General features: G+C 40.8%; 1 protein-coding gene across 1 annotated transcript in view; it reads right to left on the bottom strand.

Moving 5' to 3' along the window:
* The window catches only part of Scgdelta (sarcoglycan delta), a 299,973-nt gene that overhangs the window by 67,582 nt on the left and 210,873 nt on the right, over positions 1–21,518 (bottom strand). Inside the window, 1 exon segment of the mRNA XM_085482904.1 lies at positions 178–236. Coding sequence (XP_085339030.1) covers positions 178–236 — 59 coding nt within the window.

Raw genomic sequence — 21,518 nt, 5'->3', positions numbered from 1 at the left:
AGTTTCTATACGACGATCTGCTTTTTTCGAAAGCAGACTGATCATCGTGTTGGTTTATCGTCGCGAGAGGTTTTGCTATTTTTATTCAAGTGCCTGTTTCCCTCGGTAATAACCTCGCTCGACGTTGCATTTGTTATTTCTTCGGCTTTGTTGCGCGCGCATTTTGTTTTCGCTCACCTCAGTCTGCTGTGCTCCGTGTGCGGCGATTCCTCCGGCGATTTGTAACTGTTTCCGGTCTGCAACAAAGAATGAGAAGGATAATGAAGACCTCGATTCACGCGGTCCATAACTAGTAAAGAGTAAAAGAATCCTACGAATTTTATCCGCGTTCCCGCGTGCAACAATAATCGCGAACTAGAAGTGCAAAACCATGTAAGCGCAAAAAAGGATTCGTTTAAACGAACCGAGAGAAAATCCCGTGTGCTGAAAAATATGTTACGATATCATAAAGGTAGGAATAAAAGGAAATATATTTCATATAAATAGTCTAAAAATTACGGCAATTTTTTTCAACCGTACGTTGAACAAAGAGAATAATGCGCCATCGGTTTAAAGAGAAATATTTGAAGATATTTCTTCGATAACGATCGGGCCATTCAACGAGAGCCAGTTTCTCACTTAGACAACCGACGACACTCGAGAGATTAATCCGTTCAACTAGGCCGATTGTCCGGTCCGCTGACGTCATAGGATTCTTGGTTCACGTCCGACTGTCATCTCGTATTCGCGAAATGACTGTAAACGCGCGCGACGCTTAATTCCGTGAAAATGACGGGAGACGATCTTTCGGAGGATAGACGTGCATCGTAAATCGGTCGCAAAATAACACTCTCGGAAACGAAACATCCGTGAAACACGTGCGTCGACCGTTAATAAATCGGCCGTAGGAGAGAGACCGAGTTACGACGACGCCGACGACGACTCCGGGCGTCGAATTAGTTGGCGAGAACGTGTAACAACTCGGACAACGAATGGAATCCAAGGGATTTCGCGAGAACGCATCGCGCGGCGATGTAATTAGAATTTATGTCGATTATAGCGGCCGCGAAAAAAGAAGAAACGAGAGCTATATAGTGGGTAGGAGCCCCCGTAGGAGGCCAATGGTAGTATATTTTCATCGAGCAATTCGCGTCATAAATTCCTTCATTACCCGTCGGCGATTCGCCGATATCCCTTCGAGCTATCGCTCCGCTTCCCGGAAAACGAACATTAAAGTACGCGGGAGCGGCTGTTGCGCGCATTATCGGCGATGCAATTATGTTTCGGATCATCCGTACCGTCGATTGTTATGGGTTCGCGATGCGATTATTAAGGCAAAAACGATCAGCTAAGAGGAAATCGCGTTCCTTCCTGCCGCCGCGATTAGAGTTTCTCTTCCTCTTTTTCAAGATATTGTTTCTCCTTTCTTGCATCGGGCAAACTGTTAGTCGCCGAGCCCGACGAGAAAATGTTATTCTCGCGTAAATTGTGAACGTGGTTACAATCGAATTACCAGTTATGGAAATTCGTACGTTCGGAAACAATGGTCATTATAAATACCGTGGCGTGCGCACGATGGAATCGCGTATCGTCGATGATCATGGTACGAACAATAATGATTATTTCATTTCAATCAACCCGCGGAAATTGAACAGTTCTGGGAAACCGAAAGGACCGCTCCGCTCGCTCGTTACGCTTACCCGCGATATAGACGTCGATTTAAAACTACATCTAATTACACATACGCGGCGTATATATTGCGGTGCTCGCAATCTATCCATTACAGTGGGTTAACGAAGTTGGAAATCAGTTTGATCGATCAGTTAAAGTAAATGATTGTCGAGTATGTTTGGTTGGCCGTCGATCCCGCAGCGATTATGTATATCACAGCAATCCGCGAGCTTTGACATCTGTTGCGTGGCGATGTGATGACGTTACAAGATATTAATCAGCGGAACAATTGAATGCAGATATATTGTAATCAAACCGCAAAGCTCTTTCATTGCAGTTAGAAATTTTTGTACATAGTATAATGGGAAACTCAATAGGAGTTCAATAGAGAGAGATTATTAATGCTTGGATTTTTTCTTTGTAAACATTATTAGAAAAAAAGTCAAAGCCTTAATTATCTCTTCCTGTACAAAGCGCGAGTTTCTCGCTAATAATTTCAATCGCATTTTTAGCACGTTAGCGTTTTATTGCAACACAGAAAAAAACGGAATCCTTGATTCAAGTATATTTTTATTCTTGAACGCTATTTGATTGATCTAAGCATAGAATGCTCTTTATAATCAAAAATTTTCATTCGCCTTAATAATAAATAAGTTTGTGTGAAGTATATTTTATCCTTAAGATATATTCTTGTTTGAAAAATCGCATATGGTAAAAACAAACTTAGTCACATTTGAACTAAGAATTATTCTATATACTTGAAAGTACCGCTTATATCCGATGCTCACTTGTCACTAGTCCTTGCAATATTTATAAGTAAATTTCAGCTTCAACCAAGAATAATTTGCACTTTGTTTTAAGGATAAATCATCCTTTATCCAAAATTATTTACATTTGGCGCTATTATAAGGATAAAATATACTTGAATCAAGGCATACTCGCATTCTCTCAAGAATACTGTTTTTTCTGCGAATGCTTTTTAAAACCTCCGCTGACTCGATCGCTTTTCCATCGTCGCGTTGCGATTAATCGCATCGCCCATCATCGCTTATCACTCGTCCGCGACTTACCTACCGCGCGAACATTTATCTCGTAATCCAACCTCGAGTAGCGACCGTCTGCTCCTTGTAAGTCTCATCCCGTTCGCAATCTAAGATCAGCACTCAGTCACTCTTTCTCTCCGGCTCCGCTTTCGTGCCGCGCAATCCACAACGGAGTGAATTCTTCGTCCCATCCATCCGGGGACAGTCAATTTGTCCTTATTTTCTCCCGACTTTCACTTCGCTCGAGAAAGAGAGTCGAGTGTTTTTCTTTTCTCTGCCCTTTTTTTTCCTTCTCTACCCGCTGCGCGCTCCGAAAGCCACCCCTCGGCAAAAGATGCGACGCGACTTTCACTCGATTGTGCCTCGGCCAAGTTGTGCTTGGCCCGTACGAGTAGTTCTTGGCACGGGAATCACTATCATCCGTTCTTCTCCCCCGCCCGGGCGAGAAGTCTGAGACGGGAATGAAGAACAAGAAGAAGACGGAGCTCTTTCCTTTCTCTCTCACTCATTTTCCGTGTCCCGCCATCTGTCCCGTCTTCTCCGAGAAGAACACCATCCACCGGGGTCTACTGCCTCCGTACCGAAATACACCGGTCCGCGCTTTATAGTTTACTCGAGACTGAAAGAGGAAGACGACGCGAGAGGGGGTTGGGAGGGGGCGGCAGGGAGGTTGGATGACTCCGGGTTAAAGTGGCGTCGCGTGTACAACCGCACTGACGGCGGAATATACGGCACTGCAGAGGACCGCTTCGTCGCGCGGGAAACTGCCTTCCGCTCCGTCCTTTCTCACCTCACGGTCCCGCAGTCGCATCCGTTATTTTTTTCCCTCCGAGTACTCCGAGAGATATTATCCCCTCTTTTTTCCGTCTCCCTCAAACGCGACAGATTTCGCAAATATGTCGAGCGTCAAAGAGCATCGACCCGGTTTTATGCTTTAATACTTGAGAAAAACGCTGCATCGTCAAACAAGCTTTGTATTCATTTTGCCTGTTAAGCACGCGAATTAACTGAATTTTGTCAGCCAAATATAGATTGAGCAATTTATTTATTTATTTATTAATAAATTAAAATCTTTGACAAAAAATATAGAAAAAATTACTACGAGAAAGTGTCACGAGACATAACGTAGTATATATCCTATCGTTACAATAATTCTCAACGTTTGACCAATCAATGCATATACTACTTATTTTTGTATATCCTTTTTGAAGTATTAATTTTGTCAAGAAATAAATTAATAACGCTTGGTTTAAATAAGATTATGAAGAGAATACTCGATGAAGATTTCACCAAATATTAATTTGCTTAATTAATATCGAAATAGAGTATATATCCTATCATTAAAAAATTCTCAACGTTTGACCAATCAATGCATATACTACTTATTTTTGTATATCCTTTTTGAAGTATTAATTTTGTCAAGAAATAAATTAATAACGCTTGGTTTAAATAAGATTATGAAGAGAATACTCGATGAAGATTTCACCAAATATTAATTTGCTTAATTAATATCGAAATAGAGTATATATACTATCATTACAAAATAGAGTATATATCCTATCATTACAAAATTCTCAACGTTTGACCAATCAATGCATATACTACTTATTTTTGTATATCCTTTTTGAAGTATTAATTTTGTCAAGAAATAAATTAATAACGCTTGGTTTAAATAAGATTATGAAGAGAATACTCGATGAAGATTTCACCAAATATTAATTTGCTTAATTAATATCGAAATAGAGTATATATCCTATCATTACAAAATTCTCAACGTTTGACCAATCAATGCATATACTACTTATTTTTGTATATCCTTTTTTAAAGTATCAATTTTGTCAAGAAATAAATTAATAATGCTTGGTTTAAATAAGATTATGAAGAGAATACTCGATGAAGATTTCACCAAATATTAATTTGCTTAATTAATATCGAAATAGAGTATATATCCTATCATTACAAAATTCTCAACGTTTGACCAATCAATGCATATACTACTTATTTTTGTATATCCTTTTTTAAAGTATCAATTTTGTCAAGAAATAAATTAATAATGCTTGGTTTAAATAAGATTATGAAGAGAATACTCGATGAAGATTTCACCAAATATTAATTTGCTTAATTAATATCGAAATAGAGTATATATCCTATCATTACAAAATTCTCAACGTTTGACCAATCAATGCATATACTACTTATTTTTGTATATCCTTTTTTAAAGTATCAATTTTGTCAAGAAATAAATTAATAATGCTTGGTTTAAATAAGATTATGAAGAGAATACTCGATGAAGATTTCACCAAATATTAATTTGCTTAATTAATATCGAAATAGAGTTTATTATTAATTATGCAAACACATAGCTTTCGCCGTTTTTAACGTCTAAGGAGTCTAAGGAGAAATTTGCGCGAGGCGATAAATATTTGTCAAATGTCGTCACATGTCGGGTGGATTTTCGGAGACAGGCGCGAACAGACCGCCGAGAGCCTTAACGAGTCTCTGTAGTTGCGAATTGTAGTCGGCCGCGCGGTGCACGCAGAGCGATATTGCGGTTGTAAGCGGGGACTTAGGATCGACGTGGAATCAGCCTAATCACCCGGAAGTGTTGCCAATGTCCGCCGTTAATCCGATCGCAGATGTTTCACTCCGGCCGATTCTCTCTCGGGATGGCCGTTTCTCTGTTCGTTCCCCTCGCTCGTTTCGGCCGCCCGTGTCTACTCACAGTGTTTGTTTGCGGCCGCGTTAGCGGATTCTAATCGCGGTTACTACGCTCTTGCGCCCCAAATCTGCCACCGCCACCAAAACCGAGTACTTAAATCGAGTGAAACGTACCGTTGTGTACAACGCATTTAGGTTAAAGCACCTATTTTCAATTAGGCGGCCTGGCCGCTTCTAGGCCGATATATCTCGCCCGCTTCGGCGGTTCTGACTCATGAAACTGGCACGGAAATTTCGCGTTGATTAATCGCACGCGCGACTTTTCGCGATTTATCTTGTCGTCTCTCAAATGGCGCGTTTTAATAAAACAGAGATTTCGCAAAAGTTTCGAGAAAATATAATATTAATCGTTTGATTAATATCCTGAAATTTAGCAAGCCATAAATGCAGATGGTGGAAAACATGTATTCCGTGTCTTCTAAGCGTCTCAAATATTTTTTTATGATTTTATATCGCTCTCTTTTTTTGATAGTAGTATGCAATTTTATTGTATTTGCTCCCAATGCAAATACATTTGTATTTACTCACACTGCAAACTGTTTCTTTTCCATTCGTACACACATTTTCCGCTGTAGAATATTTTTTTATTTTAAATTGTTTTAATTATTTTTTCTCTTCAGAAACTATCTTTTCATCGCTCCGTCGCTGTATATTTTCAATCTACTGATTTATTTACCATGCGAATTACGTTGCATTGACATACGCGAAAACCGAGACCAACCTTTGTAGAACCTCAAATACTTTTAACTCGAGAAAGAGAATGAAATAGGTAGGAAAATGTGAGAGAAAAAGAGAGAGAGAGAGAGGGAGTAAGGGAAAAGTGGTAAGAGAAGAATAAAGAGGGAGAGAGAGAGAGAGCTCGAAGCAAACACGCAGGCGGAAAATATTTTTGAAGCGAAGAACGCGCGCGCGCAGAAGAGAGCCACTCTCTAATTAGCTTGGTATACGGGATGGCTTTTTGTTTAATTAACACGCTCGTAGTAAACTACCTCTATGCCGCGCGCGAAGTCGCTCTTTTTAGCCCGGACGTGGCGCTCTTTATATCCTATTTTTTTCCCTTCCCATACTCATCTCTCTTTCTCGCCGGCCACTTTCTCCTTTCGCTCGTGATACACCCGATAGGTATTAGTTTGCTTAAAACACGCGCTCAAGGGTGTCGGGTTTAAAAGGACGACGTTTCCCGGTAGGTGTGTCTCCCCAGCGGTTCTCCATCTCTCTTTTCGCATATCGCGCGCGCCTTTTTCTTTTTATTTATTTTTATTTTTACCGTCGACCAATGAAAATACCGGGATATTTTGACAGCCGCGGCGAATTCTTGTTGCGACGCATATTTTTTTCGAATTCGATGAGCCGTGTTCTCCAAATCTCTGCCGCTCGACGAGAAAATTTTCGTCGAAGCGTACCTATTCTATTCGCCATTTGAACTCCCGAATTTCGGAAGAAAAGTAATCTTGTTAATAGAAAGCTTCGAGGAGCTTATTGGCACCGCGCCCATCGCTGATTGATTGCTTCAACTTGGCGGAGCCCTTAGACTTTCGCCATTCATTCGATTAGAATACCGGCCTTTGTTTTCGTTTTGTTATGCTCGAGCGATTCTATTATCTTACAACCGGATTACATCTTTTCCCGGAACGTGCGACGCGCTTCGAGCTTTTCGGTAAAAATAAGTCCACGTCGAAAGTATAAACCTTCCCAAAGGATGAAAGAATAATATTATGACTGAAACGTAATGGATATCTTATATTCTTAACTCCTACTTCTCGTCCGTATGGCGAGTAGAATTATATGACAGTTGGTCGCAATCCTTTCGATAGCTTCATTAGAATCGACTTTACGAGAGAGGGAATAAATAGAAACGCTGCTGCGTTCTAATTTAAAAGACACACTTTAAAACACCCCGTCGCATTCCTCTCATTGCAATTATATTAAATTATGAAATTATATGTGAGCTCTTTTTAATAAAATGTATCATAAACTCTCTCTATTATTCCGTAACTGAATGCATGAAATGTTGCGTTTTACATTTCCAACAAAAATAGATAATTAATCAGGATTTATACAGTCATTTTTATTAATTCACGAATCAAAGAATTTTTGATATGTTTTATTTTAATTCATATAAAATAGAATCTGTCATTTATGACAAAGTTATTTATGATCAGTCTCTGCGATCATCAGCATCGCAATGCGATGGCATCCAGAGTGGAGATCAAGTTGAAACCACGTGTTCTACAGACTTCGTACGATATCACAGCATTGAGATATGTCGCGACAGTGCTTTCCGTGCACGCTTTCGCAGTAGAACCTGGGAACGAGAGACACGACTTTCTCTCTCTCTCTCTCTCTCTGTCTCTCTATCTCGCCCTCAGCTTAGTCTGGTCTGTATGTTAGCCGGTGAACGTTAGCTGCAGGTGGCGCAGCGTATTTATAGCCGCGTCGTGACTACTTCCTCTTTGCCAACAACACGTCGGTCCTCCCAGTTTTCGTGCGACTCCTCACTGTGCCTCTCTCTCCATCTCTATCTTTCATTCCGCATCTTCCTCTCTCGGCTGTTGCTCGCGAAAGTCTACTTAGCAGCGTTAAACCGGCTGGCGCGAACGGCGACTTCCGTCGAGAAGACCCGGACGAGTAGAGAGAGGTACGAGGTTGAAGAATGAGTTTAGCCAACGAAATTGAGGCAGCCTCGAGAGAAGAGAGGATTATCTCGAGTCTTGTCCGCCGCCGCCGCGAGAAAACGGAAACGGAAATAAACGATCAAATGACGATGCGTACGTGAGCCGTGAGATTTCGACGAGCCGTCGAAATCTGTCGATCGCCGTTACGTGCCGCTCATACCGTCCCGATGACGGCATGAATTTTTATGCACACCGGAAAAATCGTTTACCGAGTGCTTCCACATCGGAATATCGATTTCAGCCGAGGCGAATACAGATTTTTCAAACGCTCGCCCGCACTGGGAAAAGTGCATTTTTATTGCACTTTTACGAAGACCTCGTACTGTTTCAATCTAATTGTTCCCTTTCGATTATGTATGTATAATCTCTCTTTTTTTAATCTTTTTTTTCTGTTATAATTTCGACGTTATAAGTTAATTAGTATTATATCGATGATGAATATCGTAAAAATATGATATTTTGCTAAGAAGATATAAAGATCACGTGACTTTTTGTCACGCGATTCTCTCATCGTTAATCATAGAAATATTGAGAATTATCCAAAAATTGTAATGTCCTCCAAGATCTTTTATACCTAACTCCTTTTAATTAAAATGCGCGCTCACAGATTTAGGAATGATTTGAAAGTTGGAAGATCGCATGATAGATTTGTGACACTTCCTACAAAGCTCGTTATTAATCATGATATGTATCCACGCTCGCGCTCATTCTTTCATCACAGTGTTGGATTCTTTTCGAGATCGCGATCTCGCACGCTCGCGCAAATAATCGCGATAATCGGGTATAGAACGTGCCGCGCAACGTGGGCGACCCCTAACGACTCTTTACCCTCTCGTTCGCGGGGGTGGCTCGTTCGCTTGGTCCGGTCAACACTTTTACATCCGGCTAAGCCCGCCGCCATCAGATAACACTTGGCAAGCAACGACGCGACCGCGGCAGTCACTTTCAGCCGGCGCTGAAGCAACGCGCAAGCCGCTGCTCCTAAACGGTTAAAGTCTTGTCCAAACTCGGGGAAAACTCGTTTGCTCCGCGGCTGCCATCGCTATCTCATAGCTACGATCTCCTCTCAATCTCCAAGTCCACCTCCGACCCGCGGCTGCTTTCCTCTCTCTTTGGGAAGCTCCCCTATCTTACCCGGAGAAAGAAAAGAGAGAAACGTTTTGATTCTGCGTGGTCTCTTCAGATTATTTCGATAGCAAAAGAGTCGCGGGGATTTAAAAATGCTGTGGATTCTCTCTTTACGTTATTGAAGATGAAGAAGACACACGGGATAAAGAATTTAGTAATATTTCGCTTGTAAAGAACTTTCATAAAAAGTATCTATTTAGATACGAAAAAATAGAAAGAATTGCAACAAATAAATGCGTTTACGTTACACGATTTGAACGTTTAATTAAAAAGTTACAATAATTTCAAAGTTAAACGTTCAAAACATGAAAGAGAAATCCTTGTAAGAACAGCATGTATTTTTTAAGAAATAGCACAAGCTGAATTGTATATTATTATAATTATTTCTCATTTTTTGTATCACAAAGTTATCGTGAATTACATTATTAATTATAATTAGATTATTATATTTTATAATTAAATTATATTATAAATATTTTATATTTTGCAATTACATTATATTGTTGGGACACTGGCCATTTCAAGTTTGTCGACTCTTTCGTACAATTTTTTTTCTATACTCTCTTTTCTCTATTCGCGTGTATATAGCGGAACTTTCAAACCTGCGCGCTCAGCGAAACTTCCGAGCGAAGCAGGAAAAGATCTTACAACATAAAAGGATACCTGGTTGTTAAACTGGAAGTGACAACGATTTTTCTCGGATACGTCTTCTATGGCGGAACGTGACCCCTTTTAGCCGGCGCACGAGGCGGGCTATTAAGGAGGATGATCGATGATTTGCGCCATCCATTACGACCGGTGACTGGGAATGTAACCCAGGCGCGTTATTTGCTTCACGAATAACGCTTCTGATTTTTTTCACGATGTATTGTGCACAGAGTAATTCTAAAAATAGACACGTGCTTTTTTCGCGCCTACATTTAATATCTAAGAAAATTTGAGAGATGCAAAGTTTGAACAAAATTTTGCAACTATCAAGAAAAGCTCGCTGTGAACTCGTTAGGCTGTGAATATTCGGATTATTTCATACATGCTTACATGATGCGAGTTACGGTGATAAATCAGCAAAATAAATTGCAGTGTCAACTTTTCGTAATCTCTTCTTGCACGAGCTGTTTAATCAAGGGGAAAGTGATAAAAATATGTAACAAACGCGTTACCGTTATCAATAATTTTTTTCAAGTATACTTATATATGTTATAGATTTTTTTGTAAACTCAGTCATTTTGTAAAGAAAAAGCTCTCTTTTCAAAGCACCGAATTTTTCTACACTAGCATTTTATAAAAAGCTGCTTTTATAAAAGAAGTTTTTATGAAAGAACTAAATTTACAAAAAGCTTGCTCGACATATATATACTTTTGTCCTCTTTTAGTATCGGATCGTTAAAGGGCAATGATCGACGATTCACTGCAACGGTACCGCAAAGCTCCGTCGAGATTATTTTGTACTAAATTTACAATCGATGTATAAGAGCGCATTCGCACAATGTATCGGAAATTCATAGGCAATTTATCATTTAAACAAAAGGTTCTTTAATTCTGCTACTGAACAGCGAATAACCGAAAAAATACAAAGCCGATGCGAAAATGGTAATAACTGAAAAAATATAAAAGAGAAATTTTACGTCACAGAAATGCGATTTTGATTCCTTTCAATTTTAGCTAACATATGTGGTGTTCATTTCAACTGACATTTCTCTTTATTGCGCTTATATATCGATATACCGTGAGAGAGCGAGATTACGTCGATTGCCTATAAAGAGTTAATAGTCGCTGCGAAAACTTCAATTAACGCGTTTTTCGAAAAGCGTCCGAACGAAATCACTAGAATGATTTACGCTGTTAAACTCCACGCAGAATGTTTCTCTCTCACTCTATCTCTCTCTCTCTCTCTGCAGCGCGTGATTCCACGAGAACTTGCGGAACGCGTTGTTTACTCCTCGTAACGTAAACCCAACTTCTACTAACACAAACTTAATTCCACATATCGGGCGATACCTATCGACCGGGGCTCTGTTATTCCAGGATAATGACGGACATAATACCGGCGATGTTGTCCGCAGGCTATCCTCACACCGAACTCGCATAGGCGATATAGGTAGCGCGCAAAACACATCCCGCACACGACGGAGGATCAACAAGGAGTAAGAGGGACATTAGTGGAGGTATACGAGCCACATAATCAAGCCACGTCACAATGGTATGTCACTTATATGTACGTGAGTTCCCGCCGTATTAGCGCCTCGTGCCGCTCAATGGCGGATACCAATGCTTCGTGCGCCAGGATATAGAGCTACCTTACACAAAGACTCGCAGCTGATTATTGCTACGCTCATGGCAAAGAGCAGCCTAGTCCCTGCGGCTAACCCGGCTCTCGTCGAATTGGTTTCGACGTTATTGCGAACGTCAGAGCGCATTTCGAAGAGGCGTTCAAGCCTGCTGCTGTTGTGCTGTATAATATCCATATTTCCCGTATTAAATATTTTCATAATTCAATTCAGATTCAAGATTTTATTTCAACTTAATCTGTAAGTTTTCATTATTTTATCTTCTCAAAATTAACTTTCGACGTTTTTTTTTTTTTGTAACAATTTTCTGAATTATGAAGAACATTCCTGATGTCTTTTCGCACTGCAACGATACCAGATAAGAGCCTTTCTGTTAAATAGAAATAAAAATCTCTCTCCTAAATAGAAAGTGTACATGTAGAGTAGAGCACTCGTGGTTGATCGCGTGCTGAAACTCGAAAGGAGACAATCCGTAAAGTAAAATTGCATAAGTAGACTTGAGCGACGCGTCTTACCTTTTCAGAACGCTTATATTCCCCTTCCCCTGACATGTGAGGGAATTAAGGAACGTAGGCGAAGGGAAGAAAGAGGAGAATGAGGAAAAAGCGCGCACTCGCGATACAAGAAACACGCAAGAAGAAAAGAAAGGGGAGAAAGAGAGAGAGAGAGAGAGAGAGAGAGACTGACTGGTAACGGCGGAGAGAAAAGGACAGTGGGAGAAAGTAGGGTCGACTGTAAAAGCAACAGGTGCCGACGTCTAGCTAGCAAGCAAGCCCCCACATCTCTCCTCCTCTCGTTTCTCTCTCTTTCCCAACTGCGTCCAACTCTCTCTCTCTCTCTCTACTTTTTCTCTCCCGTTTTCTCTCTATCCTTCCCTCTCTCCTTTCCTTCTTCCTCTTTTCTTCTATACCTCTCACGCTTCACCCTCGCGACTACCCTCGAGCAGATCCCGGCGAGATAGCAAAAATGTTTAATGGGGTGAACTCGCCGGAAAATACCAGGCGACCCGCGTCTCCTCGTAGCACCACCCTGAAAATGTCGTTTCCCTCGATCAGTTTCGCATTAACGTCCCCGAGCCTGCTTATCGAGGGCCTTTTCGTGTTTAGTGAGGATCTTCCTTTAAAAGGACGGTATCTTGAACGCGCGTTGCATTGCCGGTAATTCTTGCATCGCGAACGCGCCATGAAAATGTGCGACTTGATATTTTTCCTCGAGAAGATATAAATGAGAGGAGAAAAGCTTATAGCGAGAATAGATATTCTCTCTTTTAAAATTCTCTCTGTGCTCTTTCTATATTTTCTACTTATAATTACGTTTGACATATTATTATCGTACTTTAATGATATAAAATGATATTTAAAAGTTGCCTTTAACAGTTTCTTATTTAATATCATGTACATTAAAATTAACCAACATGGAGAAAGATAAATTTGTAGAATTTTTCTTTAAACACGTGCAATTTCTACGCAAATTCCTTTAATACCGGAGATAGATCTAGTACGTGATAGTTGAAGAGCGCGAAATTTGCGTAACAACGAGACGTCTTCTTTCTCGCGAAAGATCCCGCAATAAATGCCGGGGGAACAAATGCAGCAATAAATGTTAAAGAGATCTCACTCGTCCCGAGAATGCGGCTTTAAAGCGAAGAAAGCTCCCGCGGGTCTGGCCGTGAAAGAATTCCAGAAGGGATCGAGATTACTTGGGAGGATACAGAACTTTTGATGGAAATAAATGAAACGCATTAATAAGGCTGTGGATATTTCGTGCGCGGGTCTCCTACGTAATAAAATTTATACGTTGTTTGAAAAAAATCGTGGTTCTCCAATCTCTCGCTTTGTGCCACGTTTATACAATATTTGATTCTTATTAAAGTCAAGGTGATTAAATGAAAGCTCGACAAAGAGAAGAATTAACTGCTGCCAGTAATGGAATAATAATAATCAACAGCTTCTCTCTTTGCACACCGAGATATTATTATTATTATTATGTATTGCATTATGCCATGCATTTTTCTAAACCCTAACGATATACAATGTTTTATTATCATCTTGATAGAATTTCAATGAGACCAATTAATTAATGAGAAAATTGATAATCACGGGATCAATTATATCGCGAAATTATTATACGCAACCGAGTGTATAGAATGTACTAAGCTTAATGAAATGACGTAAATCCGTCGTTAAATTAATTTACCACCAATCATGCAATTTTGAATTTATATCCAAACTCTATCCAGTGCGCGATGGCGCTCGAAAATGCGCGTGATTTATTGGAGATTTACTTTCGGTCGACGCGAACGATCGACCGTTCCGGCTTTACCAACACAATTTGCCGAAAGTATATAGTTTATGGCTGAACGCTCAAATCATCCCTAAATGCTTCTATTTCCCTAAATAAAATACATAATGTACTTCAATAATTTTATCGATTTCCTTTATCACGGCGATAACGCAGATGCGTTTGTAATACACGTATTTGAACTGCTCGTGCTCTATTAAATACGAGAAAGAAAATCGCGTTCGCTTTTCGATCCGCGATTTCTACACAAGGCTCGAATATTTTTCTTCCAACCACCGAGCACGTTTCTTCGCGTGTACATCAGAAACGTCGCGACCGATAGAGGTTCAGCTACGTGCAGAATCACCTTCAACCACGTAGAGGCGAAGAGAAGTTGGCCGAGGTGATTCGAATTTTGGGGAGCAGCAAGACTTTATATCGTTTGCCCCGCAACCGCACGAAACATTGTCTGGCCCGCCATCGCATATTAAACATTACCGAGGGGTCGTTTTACGATCCCTTGAACATATCGTATTAATGTCGCCGTGCGGTCGCGCGCGCTTGCGGCTTTACATCGCTCGCTTCCAATTTAATGCGTCTGCCGCGAAAGCTTGCCATTGTAGTGCATACATATACCCCATCCCTTTCCGTCTCCGGACGTTTCAATGAATACGATTACAAACGCATGCGATAACGATCTTAATGACGAACCTCTACCTCCTCTAGATATCGCATTCTCTTCCGTAGCATTGCACCCTCTGTGGCAAGATGTAACGTAGATCTGTGCAATTATGTAATGCGAATCGTATGTAGTTGTTAGTACAAAATTATTTATTTATATGAGAAATATTTATTCAAAATTATGAATAGCGGACGTGTAAATGAGTGAAAAAATAAATTCAAGATTGTAAGGAACGTGTCTCTTCGGTTTTTCTCTTAAGTATATAGACACAAAAACTTTCTACTTTTTTCGTGGCAATTTTTTCAACGTGTAGGTAATTATACGATAAATTTGTTGCTCTCTTTCCCCGCAAGATCCGGTCGTTACAAGAAAAGGAGAAAAAACAGCCGCTGTTGCTTCTTGTAGTTTACCCTGTACCGCGGGAACGAATGAAGGCATTACCGTAAAGAAGCGCCGATGAGGGCGAACTCTCACTTCCTATGCTAATGCCGAGGGCGAAGTCTCTGCCGTGTTCATAAAGACGGCGGCGCTTCTCCGCCGCGAAATAAGACCATTGCAGCTGCAACGCTGAGAAAGCAGGCGAAAGAGGAGACGCAGAGGGGTTGTTATGCTCGCGGCATCTGCCACCGCTGCATCCGATATGCAATATTTTCTTTTCGCCGAACTTGCGTGTCGCTCGCGAAATCGATGCAGCGCCAAAGAAAAAAAAAAATCAAATTTCTTGCCTCAAGGCAATTCTTTATAAATTTGCGAGCTGATCTTCAATTTCTATGGCTATATAACTGAAATTCATTCGATATATATCTGTGAGGTACACAATGTGTATCAAATGGCTCATTTTTTCATCCATCAAGGATTTATTATTTATTCTAAAATTGATAAAAATTTAATTTTTTTAATATCAAATGCTTTTTCTCTCTAAGACATTAATTTAAACAGTCAATTTATATTTTTATAAAAATAAACATATCGAGCGCGATGTTGCATCTCATTATAGCATTGACGGATCAAGGCAACCCCAATTCCTCTCATTCGACGAATATCCGCTACGCTCGCATGACTTTCGCACCATACAAATGAGATAACGTATGTCGACGTGACAATGCGGTAATTGTACATGACAATGCAGTAAAATTCATGTTCGCATAAACGCACCGTATTTGGATTTATCGAACACGCATGATAAATGAACGCCATATCGTCTCTGCAGTCAACACCATCTACGGTAATGCGCTTTAATTTGTGACGTCGCACGTATACATAATAGGACGAATTAATTGAAGGTTTATTTTCTTGTCACGCGACGATAAAATATACTGTGACGCGAGACGATCGCGAAATCGGCTGACGTTTGCGTTGCGTTGTCTTTCTGCGTTTCCTACGGTTTGATTCCGTCCCGATCGAGCGAATTCAGAGACCAGAGAAGAGAGGCAGTCGTGCCGAATCCCTCGGCGATGTTACGTGTCTGATTTAATGTTTGGGGACTCGATGTCGCGGGACTGCCTGGTGTTTCAGTAAACGTTTTATCCGCGGCGATGTGACGCTGATAGGATTTCAGACTGACTTTCTCTCTCTCGGCTCCCATCGAGAGAATTCGCAGATCCGGAAATGGAGAGACAGAGTTTAACAGAGACGAGACGTGGAAACGTTTTCTCGAGCGATCTTTCTGCGCGAGAAACGTGCGAGAAAACAAGCCGATGAATTCGACATTTCCCGATTAATTCGAGAGAAAAGAATAATATGAATGTTTCGGCGAAGATTAAAAGTAACAATGTAAAAATGTTGGAGTCGATAAATTCTCTTTTCGTAATAATAAAATGCTGTTTTATTAAAGTTTATACAAACGTGATGACATTGCTCGCATTATATGAAATTTTTAGTTTGAACGTTTTATTTCTGCGATTTTCTTTAATGATTTATGTAATGTGAATAGAACAGCATTTGTTTTAATAGATGTTATTTTATGTTTATAAATTTCTAAAGTTGATTTATTTTAATCTTTATTGCTTCTCTTATATACGGTTAGAGAATTATAAACTAGGATGTTTTATAAATTGACATATTTCTGTAACTATATACCTATTGATACAATGGTCTATATAATTAATATTTTATATTTTGAAGTATTAATCAAAAGAATAGAAATAAATAGATTGATTGGATCGGTATATTTATTTTTCACAAATGTATTGTAAAAAAATGACTCGCAATCAAAATTTGAGTTTCAAAAAAGATTAAAATAAATGTTTATTTTTATAAATAAATAAAAAAAATATAATTTTATTTCAAACTTGATAAATTTGTATAATTTTATTTGTATAATTTATTGCAGTATTTTTTCATATTTTTATCATGTTTCCACAGTTTTCGGTGAACAGTTGTCGGTTTGAAGATTAATTTCTCATTGTCAGACCATCATAGTTTTTATGCGCTTTCGACGAAAGAGCTATTTATTGAAAAAAAGTTTGAAATAATAATAAAACTGTAATGTAATCTCCGATGAGAAGCAATTTTGAGTAAATTATGTAGGATCCAAGTGTTTATTTCCAAATTTCAACTACATACGGTCTAAAGTCTAAAAAACCAAATGACAGTTTTGATTCTTTCTAAATGATGTGCAATGTACAAGTCTATTATGATAATATGAACTATGATACATTCCATCATAATTTTTATGCGCTTTCGAGAAAAGAGCTATTTATTGAAAAAAAGTTTGAAATAATAATGAAACTGTAATGTAATCTCCGATGAGAAGCAATTTTGAGTAAAATAAATTATGTAGGATCCAAGTGTTTATTTCCAAATTTCAACTACATACGGTCTAAAGTCTAAAAAACCAAATGACAGTTTTGATTCTTTTTACATGATGTGCAATGTACAGGTCTATTATGATAATATGAACTATGATACATTACATGGTGATGTATTGCCCAACTAATGTCCGAAATAGAAACGAGCGGCGAATTTCGAGCGCATGCCAAGCCAAGAGTGATCAATATCCAAAGAGAGACTAATCTGCCCGCGAAGCCTCGTAAACCTCGTGACGTGCGTAAAGGAAACATCAATTATCCATCGCATGTGAATTAATCCGTTAAAGATAACGCTATCCAGTTTCATAGCAGTAGCCATTTTCCTCTTTCGCGTAGGGCTCGAAATCATAAATCCACTCGATTGTTTTCGACAACAGGGACACGCGACAAAAGCGAATGGAAGAGAGACGCTTCGTGCACGATCGAACTGTTATAGTTTGCAGGCTATTGCTACAGGACCAATTCTGACCGCGATAATCAAATCTAATCCCTAGAAACTGCCGCAGGCTCTAACTGGTAACCAATGTTACATCGGGTATATAACTAAGCAAGATAGAGAGAGAGAGAGAGAGAGAAAGGGGTTGATATGTAGAACGGTGTATAGATTTCATAGCGAATTTCGTATGCATCCCCCGATCTCTAACCCTGAGGGCGATATTCTGTTTAAGATTGACTCGAAGAACTATATAGGAAAGCTAAACACGAATATATATCTAAATTGAGTTATCGATGACGTTTTTGCTGTCTTCCTTTCGCTTTCTCGTTTTCTTTCTCTTTCTTTCTTGAAACATCTCCGAGAACCATCCATCAACGAGCTTGTCACGTCCCGTTTTACAAACGCTTCTTTTAAACGAAATATTTTGTGTCTATTAAAGCGAACCGATCCATCTGACAAAGTGATGTCAAGCATAATTCTACAAGATAAGTTATATCTTTCGACCGTCCCCGATTTTTGTCTCTTTCGTTGATAAAATTTTTAAATTCTCACATCGGAAAAAAAGAAGCATCATTTGAGTTTCTTTATCGATCCTTTTCGCTCGCAATACTAATTTTCAATCTCGATCGCCCCATTAAGTCAACAATCGGCGGAAAGGAGCCGTAGTAAATTGCCGCGATTCGTCTTTTATCTCATCGTGGAAACTGAAGACGAAGTGGCCGCCTAATCAACGGCAATTTAAAAATTCCCGTCACGTTGCTCGATATCCTCGGTCATTCCTTCTCGGGGGAAGGATGAGAGCGTCGTCGCGTTAAAAGGAGAGAAATGTCGAGAGTGGTCCGAGGGACGTTGGATGTAAAAGGAAGAGTTAGGAGAAACGTGTCGTACCGCGCGAAGAGCATCATGCGCAATCTTGTATGCAAATCGAGGAAGAAGAACGAGAGGGTGGGAAAAAGAGATATTGGGGTGAGGCCAGAGAGAGGAAAAGGAGCGGGCGCAGAGAGATGAAGGTGGGGGAAAATGCGCGTGAGGAAGGTACTTTAAGAAAAATTTGTTCCTCCAAGATTTCTATATGCAAATGCGACACCGCTGGTGCTCTCCGCGGCTCGGCTCGCGCCTCGTCTCGGATTTGCATTTCACGCTCTACATTCATATTCTCCCTCTCTTTTACTCGCGGAAACCGACGGAAACGCGTGCGGTGTCGCTCGTTTTATTAATGATCCGTAAGTGTCGGCGAGAAGCGCGAATCCGAGCGCAAACAGAGCGAAGCAACGACCCGGGACAGCCGGCGACGAATGACGAGAGAGAGAGAGGGAGTTGACGAGGGTGGATCGCGGTGCTCTAATTACCATTAACCCATTAGGAGGCATAATTTGCCTAATCGGGACGCCGATGTGTATTACATTACGGTTATTTGAGATGGGTTTACCTCGCGGCGCGCGGAATGTTTTGTATAATATTAGTTTATCCGATCGCTCTCTCGCTCGCGCGTTGCATGTTAACGTGGCGTTATGCGGGATTACATACTTCGGGGCTCGAATGCATTTTCTTCGTATCGTTTAATAAGATCGCGCGTATGGAAATTTCTGGTTGGAATTAATCACCCGTGCCGCGAGCTTAAATAGAGTTCTCGCGAAACCGTAAGCGCGCGATCGCATGATTTATTTGCGAAACGACAGAGAGATTTTTACAGACATTTTTGTCTCTCTATACGCGCGACTTCGTCTTTATATATATATATATTCGTCGTTATATATAAACTTATGGCGACACGATGCTTTGCCCTCTTTGACACCTCGCAAAGCCCATTTTATTGCTGCCAAACCGGGGCAATATTCATGAAAAATATGGTCGGCATTATACGTATATGGGAAAAGATGTGAAGTTGCGCAAAATATATTGCTTATGATGGCGATACGAAAAGTGGATAAATCGGAAAGAAATTGTCCCGTTTGCAAACTTCATCGTTGATAACTCTCGGTTGTCGTGTCTCGCGACGTAAATTCACGGCGATAGCGTTCGATCGTTCTGAGCTAGAACATGGCAGGAAGAGAAGCGGCAGCGCATTTTTCCGTCGTCGCGGTCGGAAGCAGTCTCAGGGAAATGTCAAGAAAAACAGTGTCGCCAGGGAAATGCTCTCTCGGTTGGATCGGTATCGACGCGAGGTCTTTAGTCCTACTCCCTCTCTCTTCGCGGTTCGAAAATGACAAAAAAAAAGAATCACCTTGCTCGCATAATGGCGAACTTTACACTCTGCTCTCTCTCTCTCTCTCTACGTAAAATTACGAGTATTCGCACATGCGCGCATGCACGAGAGAGAAATTAAGAGAGGGTCGCGCGAGAAAAAAAAGAAGGAAGAAAAAGGAAGGAAAGTGGGAGGGGGAGCGAAACGTACGGCGAATAATGCGATTTCGCTGCCGATGGAAGGGAGGAACTGAAGGGTGAGGTGCGCTGCATCACATGAAAAAGTTCGTCCCATCTCATCCCTCATTCTCCGCTCGTCGCGCTCTCGCGCGCCATTTCCCATCCCCTTTCTCTTCTTTTTTTATCCTTTCGCGTCTTCGTTTTGCCGAAGAACGGATCAAAGTGCGACCGCGATTATCCCGTTTGTCAGTTTTCTCGAAGCTTAATCTCATCGACTCCCCCATCTAATCGACGTTCATTAAATCCGCCGACGATGGATTTTAATTGTCACAATTATTTTCGACCAACTTTTTTTCACTAATTGTTGGATGATTTTGTATCCTGCATTTTGCCGTTCCGCTCACTTCGATCTCACACGTGCGCGCGCTTTTTGCTCCACTCAGAATCGAGATTAAAGAGAGATCTGTGGAAAAAAAGACGCAGGTTAAAAGCATTTATTTCGAGAACCTCTGCACTTAAGGGGAGTAAAACCGGAATTAAAGGCGATTTTGCTTCTATCTAGAATTTCTCGCGAACCAAATACGATTCGCGATAGACGAACAATTCCCGTGTCGAGGGAAGCGTAGCGGAAAATATTCTCCCTTCCTCTCTCTCTCTCTCTCTCTTTCTCTAAAAGGATTTCCTTGTGCAAAATCAACATCAGACATCCGTGCGTGTCTGTCGAATAATTTGACAGCAAAGTATTTACGCAATGACAGCCGCATATATAATCGTATCGCAATCGCCTGAAATTTTCTTTTTTTTTTATCATTGAAAAATGTCACCCATTTTTCGAAGACACGCGCGCAAAGACACGCCTCGGCGAAGCTTTGCGTGAAATGTAGTTAACGCCTCCGGATTCAGGAGACAACGACGTAATCGCAAACGACATTATGCATCCCCGAGGGATGCGGCCGCAATCTGTCCAAGCCAGACTCGGAGCAACTCGGTCGGATGGCGCCAAGTTTCTTCGAGGTAATACGGCATGCCAGACGGACAGCTTGCGAAGCCACGCGACGACGGTGCGGTTGCGGGCTGCGGTAACGCGAGTAAGCTTAATTAGGGAGAAAAATCGAATTTGCTGAATCGCGGCGTCGAGATTGTCGCGCAAGCGCGCGAACGCGACGAAACGAAATCTCACAATTATTAGATTTCCCGGTAAGGAAGGATGAAGGCGAGGAAGAGAGCGGCCGGCGGGATAGTCCCGGGAGGGTTGCCTGACTAAACAGTCGACGGACTGTGATCCGAGAGAAAAGGGCGACCGAAGGAGGGCGAAAGGGGGTGGAAGAGGGTGGCTGGAAACTATTTCTCTTGCTTCCTCGGCGCGCCGGTTGTGATTTGAATATATCCAGTTAGCGGCGCGTGCCTCGAATACCGGATCCGCGACGGAAACGCTTAAAGGAGC

This window comes from Nylanderia fulva, unplaced genomic scaffold, assembly GCF_048542155.1.
Source record: "Nylanderia fulva isolate GAGA-0341 unplaced genomic scaffold, ASM4854215v1 Scaffold22, whole genome shotgun sequence".
Classification (NCBI taxonomy): domain Eukaryota; kingdom Metazoa; phylum Arthropoda; class Insecta; order Hymenoptera; family Formicidae; genus Nylanderia; species Nylanderia fulva.
Note: the sequence above shows the minus strand (reverse complement) of the source record. Positions and strands in the feature narration are given on the sequence as shown.